Raw genomic sequence first — 27,742 nt, 5'->3', positions numbered from 1 at the left:
AACTTGCTAAGAACGGCAATAAAAGAACAATAAGTTCTGTGTAAGCAGAGCATTCAAACCCGTAACCCGAAACAGTCTGCAAACTGAGCCCGAGCTGTGGACGAGCTGTTCAAGATTTGTGTGTGCAAGGAAGCAGGACAAAAAAAAAAAAAATCATAATCACGATATGATCAAAGACTTATTTCACGATATGAGTCATTTTAAATATCACTGAATTTTCACAATTATCAATCCTTCATCAAAAACTAACACTAGGTTAACTAACGTAAGAAAAATGGCCTCAAAATAAATACATAATATAAGTAAACAGTCAGCAATACAACAAGAACAAAGAAACTGATTACAAACAAAATTAACGAATACAACAGAACGAAAATACTAATTAAATAAACTGTTTACGTTTTTCATGAAGATGTACTAGCAGTGGTATTCAGATAAGTAAAAAATGTAATATGTAAAATAACACTGCATAGTCTTCATGTACACATTAAATATAGATGAATCCTTATTAAAGCAGCTTAAGTTATTCAGTCAGGATCAGTGAGTGATTTTCCAAGACTGCATCAGGTTTATTAGGCTGCTGTCACTTTAAGAGCTAATGCACGGATCCAATATACTGTTACACATGCGTTTTCTTTCCCAACTGTGGACGTTACGTGTATACTTAATACATAACCTACTGTGTTTATGTGAATACTCTCCAAAAAGGCATTTTGACATTGTGTGTACGCATTAAGGTGCATACCCGAAGCGCATTTGCTCATCCGCATTCGGCTCAGACTCAGAGCGCGCGCACAGAAAGCCGCCCATGAAACAGTGTCTCTTTTGCGGCTTAATGCGCTGTTAATAACTCTGTTTAAAGGGATACTTCACCTCTGGAAAGATGAATGTGTATTTAAAATGGGTCATTTATGTAGAAGAAATGTGAAATTATTTTTGAATTTGGAGCATTTTGAAAATGTATTTTTGGCTTATGTGGATGAAAGACAACAACTCCCAGAATGCACTTGCTTCGCTGCCCTAGGAGGCCACTCCCAAGCCACGCCTACCGGTAAGAAAGCGCAGTTAAACAACAAGACTAGGCTACTAGTGAGTCTCCGTGACGAGTCTGCCCGGGATTTCGAGATCGCTCAAAATGTCCGGGATTCGGCTTTTGCGTTCTACAGTCGCCATTCATCATGTTTACTGTGGCGAGCAGGACGAGGCTTGAGGGACCGCGGGAGAACGGCGCGAGGCCGGTGGCGTGATTACTGATGAGCGACACCTGTGAGACGCACCGGTCTCGTATCTCTCACGGAGGACCGGGAATTTTCTTAATAATGTTAAAACGCACATCAACCGATCACTTGTTTAGCGTTCATGTAAACACTACATTCAGATTCACCAATCGGAATGAATTCAGTTAGATTGAAACAAAAGGTGTGCATGTAAACGATGAATGGCGACTGCAGAAAGCAAAATCCGAATCCCGGACATTTTGGACGATCTCGACGGCCGGACATGTCCGGGAAAAAGAGGATGGTAACCCCTACTACTCAGCTTTCTCCACAGAACAAGAGCCTGCTAGCTTAGCTTCCAAAGAAAGATGGCTGACACTGTGTGTACATTCTGTGAGTGAGATCCCCCCCTCTATGGGCGGGTTGAGAACATGCGGGACAGCTCCTACTACTGGCTGTAGTCTTTAGCCTCTGGCCAAAAAATCCTCCGATGATGCAAAATGAAGATTTTTGCGTCATCGAAGGATTTGTTCCAGACAAAAAATACATAAATCTCTCATCTCAGGGGGATATGAGTGAGGAAAGCACGGTAATTCGAAAATACTACAGGTTTTCAACTAATACAAAGCGTAATGCTAAAATCCTGAAGTATCCCTTTAATATCAAACACGTCCCGCAGTTTAGCAACAGTAGAGTGCATTTCACAACACTCACTCAAAGAAAGGTGCGCATGATTGAATGCGGCAGCGGCACAATAATCGTTTTACCTTGATTATCCTGTTTTCATAATCGTTAGAAGCCAAAATCAAAATAAAAAAAATCAATTATGATTAATCGCGCAGCCCTAGGAAGAAGTGTGTTATCCTCAAATCAAACTGCAGCATTCGCCTTTATCTACATGACCGGAAAAGGGCAAAGACAATCAGTGCAAAATATTGCACAGATATAAGCACAGAAATATGGAGAGAATTTAATGAGGGATCTTCCTTTAAAGAAAAATAAAATAAATACAGCTTTAAAAGTTTAACACTCTAATTAGCTTCTCTGAGATAAAAGGACAAAGAGAATCAGCTCCAACTTTTTTTTTCTCTCATTTTAGCAAAAAAATTGTATTTCTTATAAAATAAGTCTTTAGGTACAGCCTGTTCTCTGCCTCCTCTTTTTCTGGCCAGCAGATTGTCATTCCGTTGCATCTCGCCCAGAACTCTGATCCACTCAGCACTGAACGATGAGGAAATTATCGCCTAAGAACTGCTGCCGCTGATACAGCTAAAAGAATGTTAAAGTAATGAGATGCGGGGAGGAATCTGTGATTAGAGCTCACTGATCTATATAAGCCATTACTTATTATCACCAAAGGAAAATAACCTTGGTCATCTTTCTGTCAGAGAGGCCGACTTCCTGAAAGGGCAACCAACCAATAATCCTGCCAAGCTTCCATTCTGCTAGGAACAACTGGGCATAGAAAGCATAGCCCAGTTAAATTAGATGGAAGGACTGTGTGCTATTGGAAAACAGCTCGTGTTGTAGATAATACCATCTTGAAAATGGTCTACAAACATGTATTTTATTGGCAAGATATAGACACACAAAGATAAACATCACTGTGTTGTGCTTCTAATCTGTTGAGGTAAATTGCAACCTTTCATGGCCTCTCTAGTTGGTAACCCACAATTTTGTGGCATAAAAACCAGCAGTGTTACAGGAATCTGTGGCACTTTCCAAGAATAAGGTGCACTTTGACATGTGAGATCTACAAGATATGTTAGTTTAAAAAATATCAACCTAGCATGACTAGTCTAGTTTTAAACATCAAACGTCTGTATCTGCCCTTAAAACTGTGTCTCCCTCATCTTCTTGACTGTATCCAACAACTTAAAATAGTATAAAAAGCATTGAAATATTAAAATAGGCATGGTTTTGATATTATCTGTTGATTTTTTTTTCATTAACCCATTTGCATTACCAAAAACCATTCAAACTTTGATTGTTATTCAATGTTTATTGCTAGAAAAAAAAAAACGAAACACAAATGAGAGCATTTAAAGCGAAAATTTGGTTGTAAAACCTGCAAAGCTCATTTAAAATGACTAGAAAGAGAAAGCAGCTCATTTAATATTTATTTTGACCTCTTGGGGACACACGATCAGCATTTTCTAAAGGTTAAGCACCTCGTTTCACTGACCATTTGTTGAATAAGAATAAGAGAATGGCCCTATTTTGTACCTTCATGGAAAGTGTCCTGTATGCCAAGTTGGTCCCTGTATCATGTGGTGAGCTCTCTAAGCAGACAGAGAGTCAACGATACAAAGGAAAAGAGAAAATAAAAGCTGTTCTGTTGTGAAACTCAGCTGTACACACAGGTAGGGCCGGCTGAAGAGAGAGATTAGAGGGCCTGGTCATCATAATTACAGACTTATGATAATGATGATCAGAAGAAAAGATAATTTATCATTTGCCTATTTTTTGGTCTCGTCGGGAAACGGCTCCGTCCACCCCATTCATCTGCACCGGCGAGGTGGAACCATGTAATATTCCTCCTCAGGACTGGCTTCACACCATTACAAAAGGGGACGGAGGACGAGAAAAAGAAAAGGCTATAGAGAAGAAAATGAAACACATTAAGGAAGAAATCCCGATGGAAATTCAATAGTCCCAGAAACATACAGTGTGGCTTATCAAAGCAGCTGTCACTAAATATAATTTGAGGCAGCGGGCGGAAATGTAAACGATGGCAGACCTAATGAATTTCATTTCAGGCCTGCCCGAAGTAGACGTAGTGTTTATCGCAAGCCTTTCTCCTCGCAATGACTCATTTACGCTGCGCTTGCATTTACTCGCACTTCGAGGCCTGAGAACCTTTCGCAGTCAATTGAGTGCTATTGGTTAAGGAACTTTAAGGTGTATTTGTCACATAATAAATGCACAAATTGGAAACACAATACAAAGAGATTGCTCTTCACTCGAGAGCAGGCAAAGCTGGAGAAGATGCAGGTGTTTGCAATGGTAAAGAGTAGGCAAGGAATGTTAGTTTAACTAGTACTGCATTTCACCAGAATAGAGGAACCACAGGGGGAACAGGGGCTATTTAATGATAATTATTTTTCACACATTCATTAATTACATCCAAGCAATGTCATAGAAAAGTACTGGTGTTCAAAATATGCGCTGATATTCAGACTAAAATCTCAAATGCAAGTATGATATTACTTTTATAAAACTGTTCAACCACACACAGACACACAGTTAAAATTCAAGATCAATCTTTTCATTACTACAGGAGCTGCCAGTTTGCTAAGTTTTAAATGATTATTAAACAGCAAGAACAAATTCTGCAAAAGCATCAGCCCTTTCGGCGCACTCGGTGTCTGTGTTCACTCACTTGTTTCAAGTGGACTATATTAGTGGAGTAATGCAGGGAATAGTGAATGGGTGCGATTTCAAACACAGCCCCTGTTTTCATTCCTAAATGATTCAGTGTTGTTAAACGAAACATTGACTGAATGATTCAATGACTCACTTACTTTTAGACAGTCTCTGTTCGCCACCTACTGGCGTAAATAATAATCTAAATAATGAGTGTAGGCAATAAGGCTTGTGTGTTAATATGCACATTATTCACAATGGATAAAATAATTTGTACCATATAAATGGCGAATACTAGTCAGCAAAATTAAGCATTAAACCATTTATTTTTCAACAAATGTTACATTCGCTCCAGCTAACACTGATTCCTTCTATTAAATCTGATCTAAAATCTAAATCTTAAAATGCAGTCCTGCTCAATGTAAAACTGATTATCGTTCTTCTACTTTTAGCATGTTCTTTTACCATCTTAAAAAGAAACAAGAACGCTCTCATGTGTACAGTCTCCAAACAAGCCTTTGATATAGATATATGCAAAACATATCCATATGCAACATAAATATGCTAAACAGATTCTAATAGATCCCTAATGAAGAACATGCTTGTTGCAATCAAAGTTTACTGTTCCTAAGCTACAATCCCTCTTTGATACTCGGAGGGTAATCGTGCATTCAGAGGCATGTGGACACGATGTGCTTGGAGAAATTAATTGTTAGTTCCAGTGGTTTTGTGCAGGTGCGGGGAAATCTGACTTGAGAGAAATGAATTGGTATTTTGGGGATCAGCAGGAGAAAATGACACCGGTTGCTCGGCCGTTCTCACCTGGAGAGGGGCTGGAGATGGCACTGAGATGGGCAGATTGGGTGATGCTTCTCCCACATTACGCTCCCGGATGTGCATGAAGGGGTTGCCGCGTCAGCACGATACCCGGAGAGAAGCCTTACGTTGCAGAAACGGTGGTGAAAGGCGAAGGGGGGGGGGGGGAGAAACCATCTGTCTGCAGAACGGTGCAAAGCACTTCAACTTCACACCTGTGCAACCAGATTAACAACCCCTCCGACATCTGCCACTCCACACCAAAACATAGACATTCATTCATATCTCCCACATGCATCCAGAGTCAACACACTATGGGGGGGGGGGGGAAACAAGATTCACAATTGATATAATTCATATTCAATTGCCACCACCTACTAGCATCATGTAACCTGCACTGAAGTCACTAAAGCAGTCTGTTTATAGTAATCAAAGCCTTCATTATATGACGTTACAATGTTTTTATATTCTATGTACTCCTGACAGTAAAATGAGCCACTATAAACCTATATAACTACTCAGTCGTATACAGTGAAACTACCTAGGGCCAGATTTACTAAACAGGGCAAATTAGCGTGAGAGCGCAATCCCTCGCTTGAGGGGCGGCACCAAGCATGCATTTGAAAATCTCACTGCACGCAATTGGATAACACTACGACCAATCACAACAAGCCCCATACACCTAGCTACCAGCGGAGCTAACTGGTAGATTAGACTCTTGCCGTATCCGGCGGCAAAACAGCAAAAACGCCCTTCTTGCAAAGGAACGATTCGAGTGCCGTCTTCTGTTCCTCTTTTAGATAAAAAGCCGAGTCTAACTCGTTCATTGTAGCGGCCAAAGCCGTTTCAAACAACTGGTGTTCGTCCATAGCCATCTTGCAATGTTTACTAATGACTTCGACGTCACAGCGCTGTCGTCATCTCGCCTCTGGCCCGCCTATATCAGATAACCCGATGTGATTGGTGCAGCTCGGATACAAGGGCATATTTAATGAGCATCATTACTCGACGCCAGAGTAAACTCGCTGAGCAAATTCAACTTGTGCTCTCGCGAGAACTCTGGATTTCCAGGGTAATATCGAAGCTCAATACTTCGCAAAAAATTGCAATACATATCGATTTGGCACCCAATTATCATGATAGTACAGATTTGGGAGATAAGCGTATCGTTCTTCAAACATCAGCCTCAGGTTTGGTAAAGCCTGGTTAGAGAGGACGTCTGGCCCTTGGGTAAAACAGCAGCTTTTGCGGATCTCGTGTCATTGCACCTCCGCCCGCACATCATTCCACAAGGTAATCACACATTTACATGCTGCTAAGCACTACTGTTTTGTGTCGTGTGTTTGTTTAGAGGACTCTGGCTCCTCCTCCTGATCCATCGCTCCCGCATACGAGCTTGCTGTTGCATCGCAACGGTTTCTGTAGCAGTGCCGTCTCCCAAATCCTGAAGCCTGGCACCTGACACTCGGATTCGGCAGACTAATAGGTAAGCCGTCTCTTCATTAGGCTGTAAAGTGAAGCTAATCAGCATCTACCCAGACTCCTTCTCCTTTCATCCTGTCACCAGTTCCCTCTCCCGCTGTCTATCCGCACGGCATATTTAACGTCAACTAAATGCTTGCTGAACTACAACCCAAGGAGGTGGGCGAAGAAGCATGTGAAAAAGGAAAGGGAGAAAACAGCGAATGTCACCTTCCTCGGAGGCCCGGTTAATCCGACACGGCGCACAAATTAAATGGCAGATTGTATTCGTTAAGGAACAAAAAGGGGCTCCTGTCTCTTTGATGTGGGCCAGGCGGTGCTGGACGCTGGAATCCACAGCCAGGCTTGGTGTCAGATTGGGATCAAACGTGGCCACACTTACATCTAAATAGAAATCTGGGATGGAAAAAGTTCCAGGGAAGGTGACCACACATGAAGAGAAACAAAAGGAAACGGAGAAAAAAAAATGGAGCTGAGAGCCAGAAGTTTGGCTTCACATGCCTGTACACACTCTCTCTCTCTCTCTCTCTCTCTCTCTCTCTCTCTCTCTCTCTCGATGCAAACAGATTGTCGCTGACCTTGTCAAAAAGAGTTTTAATACCACTTTTAATTTAAAAAATAAAACAATTACTCATAAATAAATATATAATAAATAAAATAAAATAAAATGGTGGTTTACACAGCTACTTTTGAATGGCCTTCAATGGAGAAATATGTTTCTCGCATATACCAGTTGATCCCTAGATTCAATCAATGTAAAACTACTTGTTTGTCTGGCCAATGGGCACCTGGAGGAAATGTTTGGGAAGCCTGTTTGGAAAAAGTAATTATTTGGTACCAATAGTGCAGTAATCCTCACATCTGCTGACTCCTGGCTGGTGTTTTTTTTTTTTTTTTTTTTTTTTAAGAGTCAAAATAATCAAATCAAACAAAGGGTAGGAAAAGTTCTCTCAACGCAAATCACATCAAAAACTATTCTAGAGATCCTCACGCAAAACTAGCTTTTTCAGTGCTACTAAGACAGAGGGTTAAGTTAGGAAAGTCTAAGTAGTAAAAGAGCACTGGGATGATCTGCCGGGTTTGTGGCTGGAGGCTTAATTAGGTAATAGCAATAGGACTATCTTTAGAGATACTGAAGTGCACTAAGAGGCAACATAAAAGGATAACCGCATGATTAGTCTTCACAGATGAAAAAACATATCCGTTTGCTCCAGGGGTTGACCAACTCCAGCACCGAGCACAGCGGGAATATCAATCTGGGGCAATTAACGTGACCTGCAACTGGCAGGAGGTCAACTGCAAAAAACAGTGTCCCTTTTGAAGACAAAATCCTAAACAATGATTGTGTGGCAGGGCACAGCCACAATTCACCGGAGGGGTTAATTGCTGATCGCTGGACGAGTTGGATTCTGGGTAGCATGCAGGAGAACACTGGACCAGGAGTAATGAGCTCTGGCATGAGGAGACGCCGGTAACGGGCCAGCAGCCGCACGCTGACACAGGGGGAGGACGGCTCTCTATGGGTGTGAGGAAGCTGGAAATCAGAGTCACTGACTGTCAAGGGCAAACCGGATACTTCAGTAGGAAGTCCGTCGACCTCAAATATGACTTATCATTTGAAACGTAAGTAACTTGGCCGCTCGCTCGCTCTAACGTTAACCGTGCGCTATTATTATTATTAGGCACATATCTAATCCAAGTGTTTGTGCGGAGTGTGGAAGCTAAAGTATTAGAGCGCTTACTGCACAACATGGAGTTCGCCGGCGCGATCACTGATGACAGTGGAAACTTATAATCCTACGTCATTTTGGTCATACCGATAAGAGTAATACATCATTCTAAACTGTAAAGTACTTGTATACAAGTAAACTCACAATAACAGCAAGAGTGTGCCTTTGTAAAATAAAGAAAACAAACAGAATGCGCTTTCTGCCGTCTCGGTCTCCGTGAACTGGAACGCGTCACATCAATGAATCGAAACTCAGCGTATAGGCTGCTTACCTCACATGCATGAGAAATATATCTATAGAAAGCTTGAAATGTCTACTTTTAAATGAACCAATCTCTGATTATGGAATATGAGTCAGTATTGTCAACTTTACCGACACTGACACAGATAACACTAGTTTATTAATAAATAATCAAAATGTCTCCTTGCCACATTCATAATCATTACTTTTGACGGAGCTTTGCAGCAAGCTGTGTGTGCGCTTGAGCGCGGAATAGTATAGTATATATTGACATATTTGGATTCATATAAACGAGCAATTAGTCAATTAATGGCTCAAATGAATGACTATAAGTCTAGAAAAATCTTTAGTCAGGAGCAGCGCTATATGTTTTTATAACAATGCTAGACGTCAGAAAAAAACTGCTTAAAATACAAATCAACTGTCCTAACATGAATGCATAGGTGTAAATATGGAGAGGAATATAGATCAGGGTTAATATTGTTAACTAAAACTAAACAAACTAATCCGTTAATTGAAATAAAGCAGAAATAAAAAAATATAAATATTAAAAACTTAAGCTTAATTATATCTAGAAATGTTACCTTGGCAAATAAACTGAAATAAGTTGAAGCATTGAAATTATTAACTGGAAATAAATAAACTAATGAAAAACTGAAATAAAAATAAATGAATCCGAAATAGACAAACGCACGTAACAAAATTACCCAAAAATGTAACTAAAATTAACATGAAAACAAAAATGTTTAAATAGTTCAAAAGCTATATACACACATATACATACATATACACACACACACACACAAAAATGAACATACAATGGTTTCTATGGCTCATAATGTACAAAGATGATACATTATTATAGTTCTTCTCCAAAAGAAAAGCTGGCATCCAGACCCTCTACATCACTGCTCAATGATTCATCGTTGAGGGAAAATTATGCTCATACTTGAGCGTAAAATAATCTGAAGTTGAAGGTTAGCCCAACGTAGCTCAAATTTGTAAATGCTAATTTTGACAAAAGTACACATATCTCATAAAATAAACTCAAAGCTGTGAAGGAAAAAAGTGAAATTTAACTTTATCCCACTCTTGTCAATTTGTGGTAACTTAGTCACTAAGTGGGAGGCTGGAAGAAGATGATAGAAATTGTAGGCGATGCAGGTCTTTCTATTCTCAATTAATGCAAACGGCTAATAAAAGTTGGCCAAAGGTGGCATATAATGTGAACACATTATCTAATATGTGAAGGTGGGAAGACAACAACAACAACAAAACTAAAAGAATAAAAAAAAGATGAATCACTAATGTTTCACAATTATTTGCTTGAGTTCAGATATCAAAATCTCTTTTTTTTTTTCCTCAGATTTTTGTTCTCGCAATAAGACTAAATCGGCAAATATGCAACAAAAACCAGGAAGAGCAGGAAAGAAACCATTAGCTCTCCAGTTTCTAAAAGCACCTCCCAAGCCAAACCCCTCATCACAAAGTCTCCGTCTCAGTTATCAATCTCCTCTCCGAGACCTGAATCAGGTCTGTGTGTGAGCTTTGGCTCCAGACTGGGTTCTTCAGGTTCCTCGGTGAGGAACCCCTCCCTGGCTGAGCCGGGTTTCATAATACGATAGATGACTCACACGCCAAGTCATGGTAACTCAAAAAATATTGTGACGGACTTCAGATCCCTTCTGAGTCCCATTAAGCCCTAGCAGTCCCAAAAAATGTTCTGATTCAACATTTCCTGAGGGCTAGAGCGAGGCCTCCACCTCCACCCCGAAGCTTTCACACACTCTCGACACGCCTAGCCTAATGACTTAACCACCGAGCGGACCACGCCTGGCCTTCTCTCCTGCCAACCCTTTCCAGAACCATCCAGGGAGGAAAACCCATTCCCGTTCCCCTTGCTTTTCTTTTTATTTTGGGGCCGGTTACATCAGACAGTGATGCCTTTTGGATTGGAGATGCACAGGAAGGAACGATTCCCAGCAGGGGCCTCTTGTTACTCAGAGCTCAGCGTTAAAATACAGGCAAACAAGCGGAAATTATGTCAGAAAGTTGCGGGAGAGCCACTCCTTCCTCTTGCTGTCAGTCGACGTGAAGATCAAAGAAGAACGGGGAGCTTTAACGCGCACATAAATATACAGAGCTGTTGAATACACACCATCGCACGACCTTGGGTTTGCATTTAACATTTAACCGCAGCCCAATTCTGCTGGAAATGTCAGACAGTGAATACATTACATAAAAAAGCCTTTGTAGAACTCCTGCTTTCACTAGCTGTGCATCTTTAAGCAGTCTCCGCCTGTCTTTTTTCTGCTCACCTTTAACAACTGTGGGAGAAAAAAAAAGCCCCGATCGCAACTAGTATAACAGAGACACTATACGTCCTGATTTTTATAGACTCGCAACACATGTTTCTGTGCAGCTGAAACCAGTGTGTCAGATTCACCATGTTATCCGATTGACAGAGACCGTGGAATATGGGAAGACAAGAAACGCAAATACATTGTTACAGATACAGCCATTACGTACAGCTCACTGTAACCAACACACATTTAATGATATGTATTCATCTTCTGACATTGACGCAGAAGAGAATTTACAGGAATTTTCAACCAGATTTGGCAACAATAATGCTTGCAAGGCTGCAAAAGAATACGGAAATATATGCAATCCGCTTTAACAATGACAAGATCCTCAGCGTATGTCATAAACGGTAAATATACGGATGACTAGACCAATCACAATTCAATTATGCAAACGCTGCGATGATTTCACTGAATGCTGAAAATTTCATGTAAGTCAATGGCCGATTTCTAAAAATGTAATGTTAAAATGTATAGTCAAAAAGACTAAAAGGAATAAATAGTAGATTTTAAAATAGAGCATGTCTAATGGTCAAATTATATTCTAAGTTTAAATAGAGTCTGCATAATCTAACCAGAATTGTTGAGTGATATCAATACAGTGCTGCAAGTAAATGCTATAAATGTGTTAACAAACAAGATCTCTTATGTGAGCTTTTTAACTGAAATAAGCCTCCAGTAAAGCACTGCTTCCTCACAAGGCCTATCGGTCATAATTTCCATCATTGAGGTGTGCAGTGATCAGACATTTTGAGTTTTTGGGGAATTTGTCACCTGTGAATCCAGTGTCTTGTTATTTGTTGCAATGCCCTTGTACTCCCGTCCCTATTATATCTTTCCATCAGATTTGAGTGTATAGTCCACTACCCAAAGCTCAGAGAACATATATGCTCCAGTTTTTTCTGTTTTGTTTGTCTCTCAGAGATGAGGACCTCGATGGCTGTGCGTAACTGCATCAATTAGTTAGTCCAGGTTTTTAAGCTGCAGAGGGTCTCTGCACATACTGACTTCAGGATGATCACACACACATACACACACAACTTAAGCTTGACAACAAGCAGGCTGCTCAGTAAATAGGCACAGAGAAGCAATTGATAAGACTTTACTGTCACGGACACTGGTCTTCCAGCCCAACAGAAACACTGCAGATGTTCTCAGATCAGGGCTCAAAAACAAGGACGGCCAGTGAGAGAGAGTGTTTCAGAACGGGTCAATGCTGCGCAGACAATACATCTCAGATTTGTTGATATCGTACATGTACTCTTATTAAATTATTTGTAACAATTTCTTGTACAGAAAACACAACCTGCAATCGTATGAAAAAAAAAAAAAAAAAAAAAAAATTATATATATATATATATATATATAATCAAATCTAATTACATTTTGTTTACATAATGTGTGTGTGTGTATATATACATACATAACATATGTATTATTGTATTTATATACAGTATATGCGAGCGTGTGTGAATATGCTGTATATATATATATATATAAACATACTTTTATATACTTATACACATATATATACACAGACACGCGCGCACACATACGCACACAATATATAAATATAATATAATATACACACACACGTAAATGAAAACTTTTATGTTAGATGCGATTAATTGCAGTATTGCAATTAAACAGCAGTTCCCACTTTAAATTAAAGTTATTAAAGTTATTAAATTAAAAAATAAAAATATATGTGTGTGTGTGTGTGCGGGGATTTAAAAACACAAATAATAATAAGACAATATTATGATGATGATGATAATACATTACTAGATTTTTATATAATTATATTTTAAATAAAATATTAAATAAAAAAAATGATGTGATGTATTATTATAGATTATTTGTTTTTAGATAATTATATTCTAAATAAAATATTACATGTAAAAATATGAAAAATATCTAAAATAAAAATATATCTGTATTTAAAACAAATAATAATTTTAGTAAAACATTTTAGCAATATATTTATGTACGTAAGATTTTACTCATTTTAGTGTGGCCAATGAAAATGCCAGCACAATTATTGTTGAGCACGGTCACATGGGTTTTATGGCCTTATTTCAGTGCCTTAACCCTAACCCAGGAATAAACGTCATTTTCCCAAAACTACAAACTTTTAAATGCATGCTGCTCACAAATTATTGCAGCAGAGTTTGTCCTGAAAACAGTGTGATCAGACTTTAGCCATTAAAATGTTACGAGTAACAGAAATAAGCACAAATATCAGTGCATGTCAAAACCCCTCCAGGGCCCAGAACACCCCTCAGACCTCAGAGTGTGAATAACTGGAAAGGAAAAGCATGAAGTCCAAACAGAGTGGACAGACATAGACCATCATCTCTTACCCGTAGGAGTGACTGAGACTCTTCCTTGGCACTCTTGCCCTCAGTCGAGGTCGGGAACTGCTGTCCGGCTTTCTCTCCGCTCGCCGGCGTCCCCGGCAGAAAGGCTTTGGCATCAGCGCTGAGGCTGAAGATCAGTCCCTTCTGCTGGTCTTTAACCCCCGAGGTCACCGCGTTCAGAAGACCCAGCGTGGACTGAGGGAACGGGGCAGGGCTTCCCCTAAGAATCTCCCCTGCGCGCTCTTTAGGGACCCACACCAGACTCTGCACGTGTTGCTCTCCGCCTCGGACTCCTTCAAACCAGCCCTTCTCCTTCTCGTCCTGGGCCTCGCTCTTCACGGGCAGCGTCTCGGCTCGGCTGGGCTCTGGGGTCACCAGGCTGTAGAGTTTCAGGTCACCTTTGCTCTCCTCTTTGATGCGGAGGGTCGAAGGGGCCGAGCATCCGTTGGCAGGAGCAGACGCTGGATCTGTGGGGTCCTGACAGTGGACCGAGTTGAAGTGGTCCAGCAGAGCCGAGGTGTCCGTGGCAGTGAAGCTACAACGCCGACAACGACAGCAGCCGTGAACTCTCCTGCAAAGAGGACAAGAGACGGTCTCAGGGATCATTTTTATCATCCTTAAAAGATCAGGAAACCGTCGTTTCGCCTACTACCCCTAGAGAGACGAATGCACATCATGATTACGTGTACTTTCTCCTAATCTGACGTCTCTGCCCTCCTGAGCTAGGTCTGAATCTCCGTGATGTTGTGTAATTACGGTTTAGTCAGCTATTTTCGTCTGCATAATGGCTCTTTGTTCTGTTTCGAATAAAGGAAACAAAGAGCTGCTCAAAACTCTGGCAAAATGAACAGTCTGCAAACCTGTAGGTAAATGAATGTGACATTCCCTCCAGAAACACCAATGATTTTCTATAAGCGTCTACTTCCTGTTGGAAATCGACTACTGTCAAACTGACACCCCACCCAAAAAAAACAACAAAAAAAACATGTTTATTTTATATGCATCAGTAGATGTGCTTGGACAATGGCCATTCATTGGTAAATGAATTTGGTTTGGCTTCAAATGCTAAACGTACCGCAATGAAGTATTTACATTGAATGAGAGAGGTTTTGAAAGCAAAAATAGTCCTTAGTGCTGATAGTTCAAGGCAGGGCAAATCATGTTATTAATATCTTGTTTCAAGATCATTTGCAAATAAAAAAAAAGCACTATTTTCCTGTTCTAACAAGTTCATCAAGTATCACGGATTCAAAGGCTGGCATTTATGATATGATTATGTATAAATTAAGACCCTTTATATTGACAATAGTTAAGTTTTGGTTTCAAGAGTGCCGATATCTAATCCATCCAACAGAACTAGACATAGAAAAACAAATTATCTTTAAAAAAAAAAAAAAACTATTTATAAAATAGTTACTTAGAGTAATGCAGTGATGACGTCAAAACCCCCGAAGACTAATTCAACATTGGTTCCCTCAAGATTTTCTCAATTTATGAGTAAAATAAGGTTGTTTTGCTCGACAACGTAAATAAAATTGTGATTTTGAAGCGGTTATTTTTTATTAAAAAACCAAAAAACTTTGCTTTTTATCCATCTTTTCGAAGCAAAAGCTGTGATGGTGTTATCATAAATGCCGACTGGAGCCCTATCGTTCAAACATAATCTCAGTGCAAGATTGTCCTTATATTATGAAAAAGACCAATCAGTTGAAAAGCAAAAAAAACAAACAAATAAAATCTGAGATCTGTTACCCGGTAAACAGCCTCTCACAATCTGACTCGGAGCCGAAGCGGGACGGATAAAGAGCAGGAGAAGACGAAAGAGAGCAAAACAGCCAGATGACATCTCTGCCCATCTAGACACTAAACGAGGGACGGAGTGGAAAAGTGCTTTTCATCATTGCTGCTGCCTGACTTTCCCAGCATGCAGTGCTGTAATTTGTTCCTCCTAGGTACACGAAAGCAGGAGCAGATCAAACATTGGTGCATTCCAGCGACCGGTGAAGTGTGAGAAAGCGTACAATCCGTTGCATTTACCTTTGATTACACACACAACACAATGTTTACACATCAGAAAAACGATAAAGCATTAGGTACACATATACAAGTATCACTTTGCAAAGTCTGAAAAACTTCTTCAGCTAGGCCAAAAAGAAAAAAAAAGAAAAACCTATGAACATTGTTTCCTTTTTCCATATTTTAGATAAAGGTAATCTTAAAGAAAAACACTTGCACATGTAGAAATAAACGGACATCTGAAGGCCATATAAACTTCATGAAGTTGTTTTATGAGGACCAGTTACCATAAGCGAGAGACACACAGATACATTGAGTTATCATTAATCAATACCAGACAAAACTATATAGCTACTTCAACGCCCCCCCCAAGACTCGACCGTTTTCCAACAAAGCACGGGCTGCTTCCAAAACAAATCATATTCTTTGGTCCCTGACACGGAGCATAAATATGTTTGTCAAACCCTGTAACCCAGAACTGATTGTTTTCTGGCATGAGTTCTGGAAACAGTGAAGTTTTTAAATTGAACTTAATCATACATGTTTATATCCTACAATGACATTCCAGTTATTTGCTAAAACGTTAATCTAAATTACAAAAATGACAAATCATAAGTAGATCAGAACATTTTTTTTTATTACAAATAAAAAATATGTGACTTTTACATTGTTACGAAAAAAAAAATCTATTTCAAATAAACGCTGTTCTTTCGAACTTTCTAATCATTAAAGGAGTCATAACCTAGTATTACATTGGATACCTACTGCTGTATTATAGTCTTTCAGGCCCTTCTAAAAAAGAAAAGTGGAAAAAAAATAAACACAGACCTACTTTTACCCTTATTTCTGAAGGCATTATTGTCTCGCGAGATCAATGCGATGTTTTGGCTGTCGTGGACGCTCTATATGGCTCTGCACGCCAGTTGAAAGGGTTGTTGGGACAGCGTCATTAAAAATGAATTTCATCCACTGGTCCCTGATAGTTTCGTCCGATTTTGGGAGATAAAACACATTTACATGTTTTTTATGGCAATCAACCACAGAGCAAGTCCGGTGTGCACTCGGTTTCTCCATCTTTCTCGACTGAACTGACCATGAGGGGGAGAGGGGAAGGGGGGCTTCCTGCTGCGGTGTCCATATATGGTATATCCTACTACCTCATGACGTCAAGAGGGAGCTGAAATCAAAATCTTGTATTTGAGTGCGCGTGCACGCGCGCTGGTTTATTTACCCTGAGGTAAACAAACGCTTCACTTTTAAATATCGGCTTCCCGGCCAGTGTATAATCGTTAGTCGATCATAACATACATTGATTCTCGTGGAAAAGTGAAAATTGCAGGTTATGACTCCTTTAAAGAATCCCTTAAAAAGTATCAAGGTTTCCACAAATTAAACTTTAAATTACATTTTAAAATAGAACAGCTATTTTAATCATATTTATTTTGCATAATGATTAAATTAAAAGTTTTTAAATTAAAGTATTAATATTAAGGTACCAAAGTTCTAATTAAAACAGTTATTAAAATGTTTATTATATATATGTATATATATATACACACCTGACTACTCTAAACATCTGTTAATGTCAATCACAAGCACAGTGCATTACTACAGTAATTATGACTATTTCCTCAAATAAGTTTTAATTAAAATGCTGACAGCTTGTCACATTTTCTGTGATGTTAAGAAAACACATCAAGGCCATTAATAAATTAAATAGTTAATTCCAGCTGCATCTGCTTGATAATGAGGTGCTCGTAGCATTACTGAAAAAGCTCATATTAGATGAGTACATGTTCAAGCAGAGCTGTCAACGCCACCAAAAACCAAGAAAAATCGTCCAATATTTAAAGATGCACGACACAGCGGATCGTTCAGAAAGCCGACCATCTGAGGAATCATCAGTTGTCATACTAATAAATAAATAAAAACACAAACACAACATCAACGTCAAACTGGCTTTTTTAGAGAATAGACCTAGAGATGGCTTTCTCTCCATCAGTTCCCAACTCTAATAAGCAAGTAAAAGAGAGAGTTTCGTTTCATTCGACTGGGTCAAAATAAAGATTTAGAAACAGGAGGAAGAGAATTCCCTCTCAGACTGAAGACAAGTAAACGCTGTATAAGGGGGTCAGAACTAATCTGCCGAACCAACAAGAATCATGTGACCATTCAAAAGTGTACAAGTGTACTTAATCAACATACTGTAAGTGATTAAGATTATGCACCGAACCAGATTTAATGCTACCTTCCCTCCTACACTATAATTTCCTCAATGCTTTCAATTTAATTGCAATCACAACCAACTTTTTTTCCACTTTTCATTTTGCAAAGCATCAAAACAGCATCATCGATTTAAACGCTTGAAAACATGAAAAAACGAATGAGCATCTATATCGATGTCAATAACGGCACTGAGGGGCAGTAATCTGCACTTGTGAACATGAAGGCCTTTAGCCATGGACCAGCACACCGGCTCAATATCCATGACAATACAGTGGAGATGGCCGTTCACCTGACCGGGTGACGGAGAACAATCTCAGTATGGGGTGAAAGTCACTCATTCGATCTCCAAAAGGAAGCCAGGAGTCCTCGTTAACAGAATCGGTGGGAAACCGAAAGGTTTCAGTCATGGGCCTTAGGCAACAAGATGCCTTACGATGACATAACTGACTGTCCTCAATAAAACACCCTGCAGTAAATGGGATAAAGACTTGAAAACTTGTATTCAAAGAATTATCGCTCCGTAGAAACAAAACAAAGGCTGTTACACACCAGTGCTTACTTTGTGCTACATATCCATTGATTTCAATGGGAATTATTGATGCATTCATGCTTGATTTCGAAAACTCTTTCCACCCTCAAAATGGATCTTAGATATTACAGTAAAACATTCCTAGAAGCTGGAGAATTTATTTCGGGATTCACTCGTGTTACAATGTTTGATGATGCCTGAGGTTAAGGAAATCAAAACATTTTACATTTTATTTGCCTTTCCTTATTGTTCAAAGTAGAAAAAAAATGACAATAAATGACTGAGAGAGAAAAACATATTTTTCTTTAGCTCTTATACACCATTTGAGGTCAAATATGTATAAGAAAATGTCCATAATTAACAATAAGAAAGTTAGACAAGTGATGCACCGAAATTGACAAATGAAAATATTTGTGCCCAAAAACATGAGGTTTCGGCCTAAATAGGGTCGAAATCATTAAATGAAATAGAACGTTTAATTAGCATTTCATCTATGACACATGTTGAATGTTTTAACATCTATGTTCTGCACAAAACATTGATAAACTACAACAGGTAAAACGTGTGGACGCACTTTAATGTGACCAAAAATGATGCCAAAATAGCAATATGTAAGATTTGTTTGGTGGACTTTTACTACGATTTTTAAATAACTCAAATAACTCAAATTTTATCTTTTGGTTTCAGTTGTTTTTGTCTAAATTAAAACTTGAAAATCATTTCAGCGCATCACTATTCTTATAAGTCGTCCAATTTTGGAATTATAATCTGTTCATCTGAGCTGTCCGACTGTGACTCAGCCAATGGCGTGAGTTTGGGGGCGGAGCTCTCTGTTGTTGATCCGAGCAATGCAGGACGAGTGTTTGAAATGCAAAGATGTGCAGATATTACACACTCCCCTCTTTCTGAGTGAATCCCACAATGAGCTAAAGCCTGAAAAGCAGCATGTCTAAAATCCAATGCGGTTTATTCTCAGCTCCTGCACGTAAAAGGTCTCCCTTTCCCGAACTGGAGGGCAGTGTGATATATTGAGTGCGCACTGGATCGGGTGGGCACGAGGTGCGGAAGGCTACGGCATCAATATCAGGTTCACGTTCGCGGTGGGTGGGTTGCTGTTTGGAGACTAGAGGGCAGGATTCTGCTCATAAATCTACACTCTATAGCGAGGTGTTCAGGAGAGACACATACGCACACTGGAAATATTATGTATCATTGATTCGACAGACCACACAATCCCTCACACGCACACACAGAGAGGTCAACGAATGCTTCCACACAATGAAACCGGATACCATGACACAGATGTTCACACAATAACATGGAAGACACAACCCTGAAAACACACACGCAGTAGCCTATAAACTAAGATCTAGTGTACACAAAATTCTCAAGCTCCCAGTAAGCCTGCATGGGGAAAAGTAGTTTAAAACAAAATATGACATGCACATTCTCACTTGCACACACACACACACACACACACTCGGTACGGTCTGAGCTGAGAAGCAGGAGCTCTCCAGGGAGCCCATACAGGTCTGATTTCTGCTCTCTCCTCGCTGGTTCCAGGCTGTGGGCTCTGAATACAAACAGCGCCTTATTCAGAAAGGCCGCACGCACAGGCTGAAAACACTCAGCTCCACGTCCACCTGAAACAACCAGCCCTGGGCATCTGGAGCATGATGGACGTCACTCAAGGCTTAAGCACACACAAACCTTCACACAGGGGACAGGTGGGTGTATGAGGCCTTCAAATTCACGGTTTCCTGACGTGAGCGCCAACTTGACAAATGATTCCTTCGCCGGGATCTTTGACAAGTCAGATTAGACCGTTGATCATTTAACAACACTTGAACTTGTGGAATTACTGAGAAAAAGTTTAAATAGTAGGAAAAATGTGTCTGTCATGCAGCTATGTGTAACTTCTTTGTGTTATCTTATGCACTTATGAATGAATTATGCATGGGTTGGAAATCGATTCTTATTAAAAAATATTGTAAAATATTGAGACATTGATTTTCATGACATTTGATTCCAATAAACTGTTCTGGAATGTCGGAATGTCAGATGTGGAAGAAACGCACAATAAAATATGCAACACACACATTAGAGCCACTTTAAACTCGTGTGAATTTCGTCAGCAAACAATAATCAACTTGAGCGTGCAATTCATTGTTTCCTGTGATTTAATAAATGCATATGCAACATCTGCAATATAAAGACTTGCATTTGTGTGTGTATCTCACTAACCAAGTAAATGCAAGATTGGTTTAGAAGAAATAAAGACAGCTACAATGCGAGATGCCATAAATGTGAATGGATAATTACTTTTTACAAAAATTACAAAAACTTTATATCACAATTGATTTCTGATGTTTTTATCTGCCATGACCTGATCATTTGACAAAAGTTCGCTCACAGTACTGAATGAATCATTGTTCATCAAAAAACTAAATTATTAAATGGAATTTAGCATGACAGCAATTTAGCATTTAGAATAGTCATATATATATATATATTAATAGTCTTGTAATAATGTTATGAGAATATGTAGGAAATTGCTTAACTTGCTTCTATTGTTCTCATTTGTAAGTCACTTTGGATAAAAGCATCTGTTAAATGATTAAATGTTAAATGTGAAACTGAAAATAGATTAAACATTTCAAGAATTTGTCAGTGAATTTCATAAGAAAGCATTAACCGCATAAATACAATGAAATAAAGCATATGGCCGTTTTGCATTAAAATGTTGCTATTGGGTTCGTTTTCCCATTTAAGCATCAGTAGTGAAATTGCTCAGAAGAAGTTCTTGCACATAATATAGCACAGTATACTGTAATATCAAACACATGTGGCATTGAGGTGGTTTGGTGTATTTACACAACATTTATATTAGATTTAGCAAAGTGCCTTTCTGTTCTCTATCTACTGTGCCAAACTCAAGCGGACATATGGATTTCAGTGGTGCAGTAAACTCATTTTTATCAGTAAATTCAAACCGGCACATGTAGACATGCCTGTAAACTCTGGCAGAAAATGGAGAGTAATTGAGATCTTATGTGAAGGTAAAGCAGAGCCACGCTCATCCGCGCCGCACATACCAAACAGATGGTGAAAGAAAGAATATGGAAAGGTATAATAGATTCCCACGTGTACGCGCTTAACGGACATATGCACACGCACACACACACACGAAAACAAACACTGAAGTGCACTCACATTTACATGCACACCTGGCCTCAAGACGAGCTAAATCAGAACCAATGAGGGACTGCTGTGAGAAAAGTTATTCCTGACGTTTAGCATTTTCAGTTTATTCAGCTGTGTTGCTCGACTTCAAGGAAAAAAGTGAGAAAAAGAAAACCTGTTACCTATCAGAATAAAAGCAAAACCGCCAACACAGAAACAAATGTGTAACACAAGCTCGCTGGATTTAATCAACAGCTGCTTTCACTGTCCAATGCTATTGTGCTACAATAAGATGTTGAATATAATTAAAAGAAATATTAAAAAAATATTACATATTTTATATATATATATATATATATATATATATATATATATATATATATATAAAATATGTAATCTTTTTTAATATTTTTTTATATATATATATATATATATATATATATATATATATATATATATATATATAAAATATGTAATTAAAAAAAAAAAATAGAGAAACTTAGAGGCTTTTGCCTCTGAACTCTTCATATATATATATATATTAAATATGTAATCTTTTTTTAATATTTTTTAATATATATATATATATATATATATATATATATATATATAAATATGTAATTAAAAAAAAAAAAAAAAAATATATATATATATATATATATATATATATATATATATATATATATAAATGTAAATGTAAATGACTAAATGTAAGTACATATTGGACCTTTATAATGCATATTAATATTTACATAAATACAAATGAGTTAAAACATTTCAAAATATGAAATAAGTATTTTAAAAGATACAATATTATGTTTAATAATATATCATATTTATATATTTAACAAACTGAGGTAATGTGATGCATTCCAATGCTAAAAAAATAAGTTTGTGAAGATAATATTAGTGGTATTTGCCAGCACAAAACTCAACGGCTCTATCTTAAGTCATATTAGCAAAATGTGGTGGTCAAAAAAGGTCAGTTGTCTATTGTCAATAGAGTAACTCACGCAGAAGTCACTATCAAAACAAGTTTTCTGTTGGTAAATGCAAAAAAAACTAGCTCAAACCAGTTGTGGTCTGAATCTGCATGGGAAAATCTTTCGCCTTCATGTGAAATTCCGGCTACACTTTATTTTAAGGTGTCCGTGTTACGGTGTAATTATGCATTTAAGTATTGAGTAATAATAAACTACATGTACTTACTATAGGGTTAGGTTTAGGATTGGAGTTGGTTTAGGGTTAATTGCATGAAATTATGCATAATTCGCAGTTATTAACACATCTAACACATGTAAAATAAAGTGTTACCGAAGTTTCTGCTCGTGTGGACTCCTACTGAAATGGCTGGATTTTGCCATTGAAAATTCGCTAATCAAAATGTGACCGCACCAGTGTTATGGGTGGTCTCAACGAAACTGCAATGCAATTACTAGTTCTAGACGGAAACTTACTGACCCAATCCATTAAGCCCACCCTCAAGACCACTAGATATGGTTCGGGTCACTACATGTTTGTAGCACAATTAGAATCTTTCGTAACTATTGATCAATTTAATTCATCCTTGATGAATAAAAGTATTGATTTCTTTTATTTATTTCCCCCAAAAAATAATATAGAAATTCTTACTGACCCCAAACTATTGTTTAATGTTACAAAAGCTTTCTATTCATTATAGAATCCTGAAATAATCATGTAAATAACATAAGTTTTCAACATCGATAATAATGAGAAATGTTTCTTGAGCATCAAATCATCATATTATGCTGATTTCTGAAGGATCATGTGACACTGAAGACTGGAGTAATGATGCTGAAAATTCAGCTTTGATCACTGGAATAAAGTACACTTTACTGTATATTCACATAGAAAACAGCTGTTTAAAATTGTAATAATATTTGGTAACACTTTATAATAACGTTCAGTTGTAAGTAATTTATAAGTGGTTAGTTAATGATGAACTAATCATTTACAAAACATTCATAAATGATTAGCAAGCGCATTTATGTATGTTTTGTAAATTCCGTTACAAGTGATTAGTAAATGATTAACTAATTATTTACGAAACATGACTATGCGTTCATAAATGATTAATAAGTGATATGTTAATTATTGTATGTATGTTTTGTAGATTCAGTTATAAGTCATTTGCAATTGATTAGTAAATGATTAACTAATCAGTTACAAAACATGAATATGCGTTTCATAAATGTTTAATAAATTATGTAATTTTTTTTGTGACTTACAATGACTTACAACTGTACGTTATTATAAAGTGTTACCTAATAGTTCACAATATTACTGTTTGTTTTATCAAATAAATGCAGCCTTGGTGAGCAAAAGAGACTTCTTTTAAAAACATAAAAAATCGTACCGATCCCAAACTTTTGACTGGTAGTGTATATACACATATAAAAGAAAAGATGGATCTGTTATGCAATGTTACCTGTAGTGACGAAAGATCTCCTCCTCCACTTCAGTGAAGAAATGGCACTTAGTGCAGGCGTATTCTCCGGGATGATCCCGCCCTGGTCCCGCTCCTCCATCCCCTGATCCCTCCTCCTCTGGTTTGACTTCCAGTAAGGTGTGAGAGGTGTGTGCGCTGTCATAGTGCAAGAGAAGCAAGTCAATATCAGTGGAGGTGAAAGGGCACTGGTCACACAGGTGTGTGACGGAGCCTCGGGGAGCCGGCGGGGACGGGGACGGGGTCGTTCCTCCAGTTGTCAGTTGCAGCAGGAGAAGAGCACAGTGTGAACAGGAGCTCTTCCGGCAAGCGAAGGGGTACGAGATCTCGCCCAGGTGCTTCTCGGGGGTGCAGAGCCCACGCGGGCAGAACGGGCAATGTTTAATGGTGCACTTGTGAATGCTGTGAACCCGCTGGTAGTGATGCAAAAGCGGAGCGACGACGATGACCTCCGGTCCGTGTGTCATTGAGTAACGGAAGTCGCAGAACTGGCAATTATAACTGGTTACTACAGTTTCAGGGTCGCCTGTTGCTCCAGCCTTCTCTTTTTTCCGTAAATGTGAGTTTTCGTCACGCGTCTTTCTGTCCCTCTCCACTGGACTTCCCTCCCTGACGGCGGCTTGACCGTGTCTTTTCTCATAGTGCTCCAGAAGCCTAGAGGCGCTGGCGGATTCGCAGCTAAAGCTGCAGTACTTGCACCAGTAATACGCTGCAGGAGCGTCTCCTTCAGTGAGGCTAGGAGAGTCCGACGCACGGATTGGTACTGAGTATCCAGCAACCGAGTCATCTTCGGCCCTTACCGCCACTCGATCCGCCCACTTCCCGTGCTCATCCGTCCCGATCCGCGGTACGCAGTTCCCCTTCCGCTCAGTTGAGGACTTGTCGTCGAGGTTGGGGTTGAACGGAGGTGGACTCTTCATCTTGTTGGGGTGCGTTGCAAGGAAATGCTGCTCGAGGTCTACGGACGAGCTTCCCATGTAGGTGAAGTTGCAGAACTTACAGCGGAAGTACTTGGTGTTGCCCTGACAATCTTGCGTCTTCCTCCCGATTCCGATAAAGGTGCCGGCTAACGTTACCTGTGAGAGCGGGGAGGTTGAGACAAAGAAAGAAAATGAGATAAAGGGAAAGAACAATCATCCGTGAGTTACAGAGAATTACAGAGAAATAGAAGTCTGATATAATAAGGCAGACAACAGACTTTCAATAACCCTCCCAATCTCTGAGACGAGGCGGCGGTTATCACCACACAAAGGCAAATCACATTTTATGTTCTTATTACTTCTCAGCGCTGAGAATTCGAAAATCCTCCAGCGAGCAGATGGGGAACATGTGAAACCTGTAGACGAGTGGAGGAGCAAAGCACCCATGCATGCAGAGACGAAATGGATCTTTTCTTATTAATAATATCCAGGTGTGACTTTAGTTCTGACACTTTGAAATTAAATTGAAGTTCTCTTAAATCAGTATAATTGCATGCATATGAAAAAAAAACAGACATGCTGATCAACGGCTCAAGAAGATGCAATAAAAGTCCAGCCTATAGACGTGCATATGGAATATAAAGCTGGCAGTCACAGTCAGAAGAGAGTATGAGTGGGAGGTCTCGAGCTTCGTACGGCACTGTGGGGAATTCAACGTCACGCTCCAGACAAAACACTCAAGGAATGTCACAGCGCAGACAGACCCTTTCCCCCTGAGCTGTATGTTCAAGCAATGATTAAATAAACACCCACTGCGAAGCGTAATGTGTGCTTGACTGTAATTCTACACATGCATATTACAGATACAAAGTGGACCAATTTAAAGTCTCAGCTGGTTGCCCTGTATCACCTGTCTGTCTGAGCAATGGAGAAACTGAAGTTAAACCTTTGTCTGCTAAATGACTAAATGTAAACGTAGGCAGACTGCACCACGGAAGATTTTCTCAAAAGATATTTTTTACATTATGGGGGAGGCCTATAAAATATCCTCCATAACAATAAAAGATCACAACTAAGGCAGCTCAGAAAAAGAAATATGATACACAAAGTAAATACAATTATTATTTATTGTTAATGCTATTAATAAAATGAAATAAATAAATAAATAAATAAAAAGGTATTTTGTCCAAAATGTATATTTATACACTGGAGGTTTGCGACTTAATTGCAGTTGAATTATTTTATAATATTGAATAAATAAAAATATAAACATTAAATATATATATATATAAAGAGTATATTTTGGATATTATTATTACTAAACTATTTCATGCATCAATGAGTTAGCATCAATTAAAATCATTAGATCTGGCTGGTAAACTGGGCAAAATCAAGCCCTGCACTGACTCAAGCTAAACGCATCCAAACTTGGCTCGTCCCGCAGAAACCCAACTTAAATATGACGCTTAAATTGTAAACATGACATTGTTGAAGTGAAGAGTGAAACCGTGCTGAAAGTTGGGCAGATAAATGACTATGACATCTGTTCACTACCCATCGTTTAAAATAAATCGACTGCTGTGTTTTCACTGGCTCCCCTCACCAGCTTCCCTACGCTCTTTTTCCCCCCTTTTTTCATTGGGAAAATGAGAAATCGCAGTCGTCGATATTACTGCATGGAAAATTCCACTAGGAACGAATTCTGAATAGACTCATTATTCAAACTTTTTTCCTAAGAATTTATACGGTATTACGACAATTTGTAGACAGGCTGATGTTGAATTGAAAAAGATCGTGGCCGGTGTTATTAGAAGAAAAAAAGAAAAAAGCTCAGGTACTCTGAGCTGCGCTGTGTGCTTGCTTGATTGAGTACATGCACATGTGCAAAGCAGGCAACTGTTCATAATGGTCCATTTAAACATGATACAGTGAGACTGGTGCCACGATAAATCAGCCAAAAGTCACAGAACAAAGCCAAACGCAGTGTGCCAGCATGATCCACACTAATCTCCTTCACAATTTTTGTTTGTTTGTTTTTATAAATCCTAAATCACCAAGGTGATATGACAAATGACGCTTGCATTTCAATTTCAATGGAGAAGCTTGATTGCTTATTCATGGCGTTATTTTAAAACACACGCATGAACAAATGCAGACTCTACGAGGGCTAGTCAAAATTTCAGAATGAATTCATGCCAGTGTTCATCAGTGTGAGTTTCTGCGTGTGCATGACTTTGCATGCATCATATATGGTTACCATGCATCTAGTGGTTTTATTCTGTGACACACATTTTAAGCTCCACTGTTGCATGTGCATGCATCATTTTGAAGCCTCAATGACCCATGGGTCTGATTATGGCTGTGCTCCAGAACATAAGGAGGCGCCTTGCTTCCTAAGCGCCAACTCCTGCGACTTATGACTTCAGATGATGCAAACTCTGAATCAACATGCACCAATGCTACATTTTTCTAAATGTCATAATCATTTGTTAACAAACAAGTATTCATTACTTCAATAAGCTCATTGTTTCAGCCTTAAATTATTACATTATTTAAATGAATGCATTAAATTAATGCATTTCTGAAATACATAACTTAGACAGTCACCCCTGATAGCAGATCACTCTAAATTGTAAAGCTGCCTTGAAACAATGTGTATTGTGAAAAGCGCTATACAAATATGAATTGAATTGAATTGAATTGAATAAGGAGAGGCAGACTTGATTTGATTTCAATACACATGACGAGAGGAATGACGCAAAATTCCAAAATGCATAAATATACATAGCACATATGCACCAAGTGTATTTAGAAACATTTGATCCCT

At 38.7% G+C, this 27,742-nt stretch overlaps 1 protein-coding gene across 5 annotated transcripts in view; it reads right to left on the bottom strand.

Moving 5' to 3' along the window:
• trps1 (trichorhinophalangeal syndrome I) overlaps positions 1 to 27,742 on the bottom strand; it is a 114,416-nt gene that overhangs the window by 55,141 nt on the left and 31,533 nt on the right. For all 5 annotated transcript variants that reach the window (XM_084422679.1, XM_084422683.1, XM_084422682.1 and 2 more), the window contains 2 exons: positions 23,978 to 25,071; positions 13,578 to 14,145 (listed from right to left, as the gene is read on the bottom strand). In XM_084422679.1, the coding sequence (XP_084278805.1) occupies positions 13,578 to 14,145; positions 23,978 to 25,071 (1,662 nt within the window). The remainder of the gene's footprint in view (positions 1 to 13,577; positions 14,146 to 23,977; positions 25,072 to 27,742) is intronic.

This window comes from Rutilus rutilus, assembly GCF_951802725.1.
Source record: "Rutilus rutilus genome assembly, chromosome: 11".
In the NCBI taxonomy this organism is placed as follows: domain Eukaryota; kingdom Metazoa; phylum Chordata; class Actinopteri; order Cypriniformes; family Leuciscidae; genus Rutilus; species Rutilus rutilus.
The sequence above is the reverse complement of the archived record's forward strand: the minus strand, read 5'-3'. Positions and strand labels throughout refer to the sequence as shown.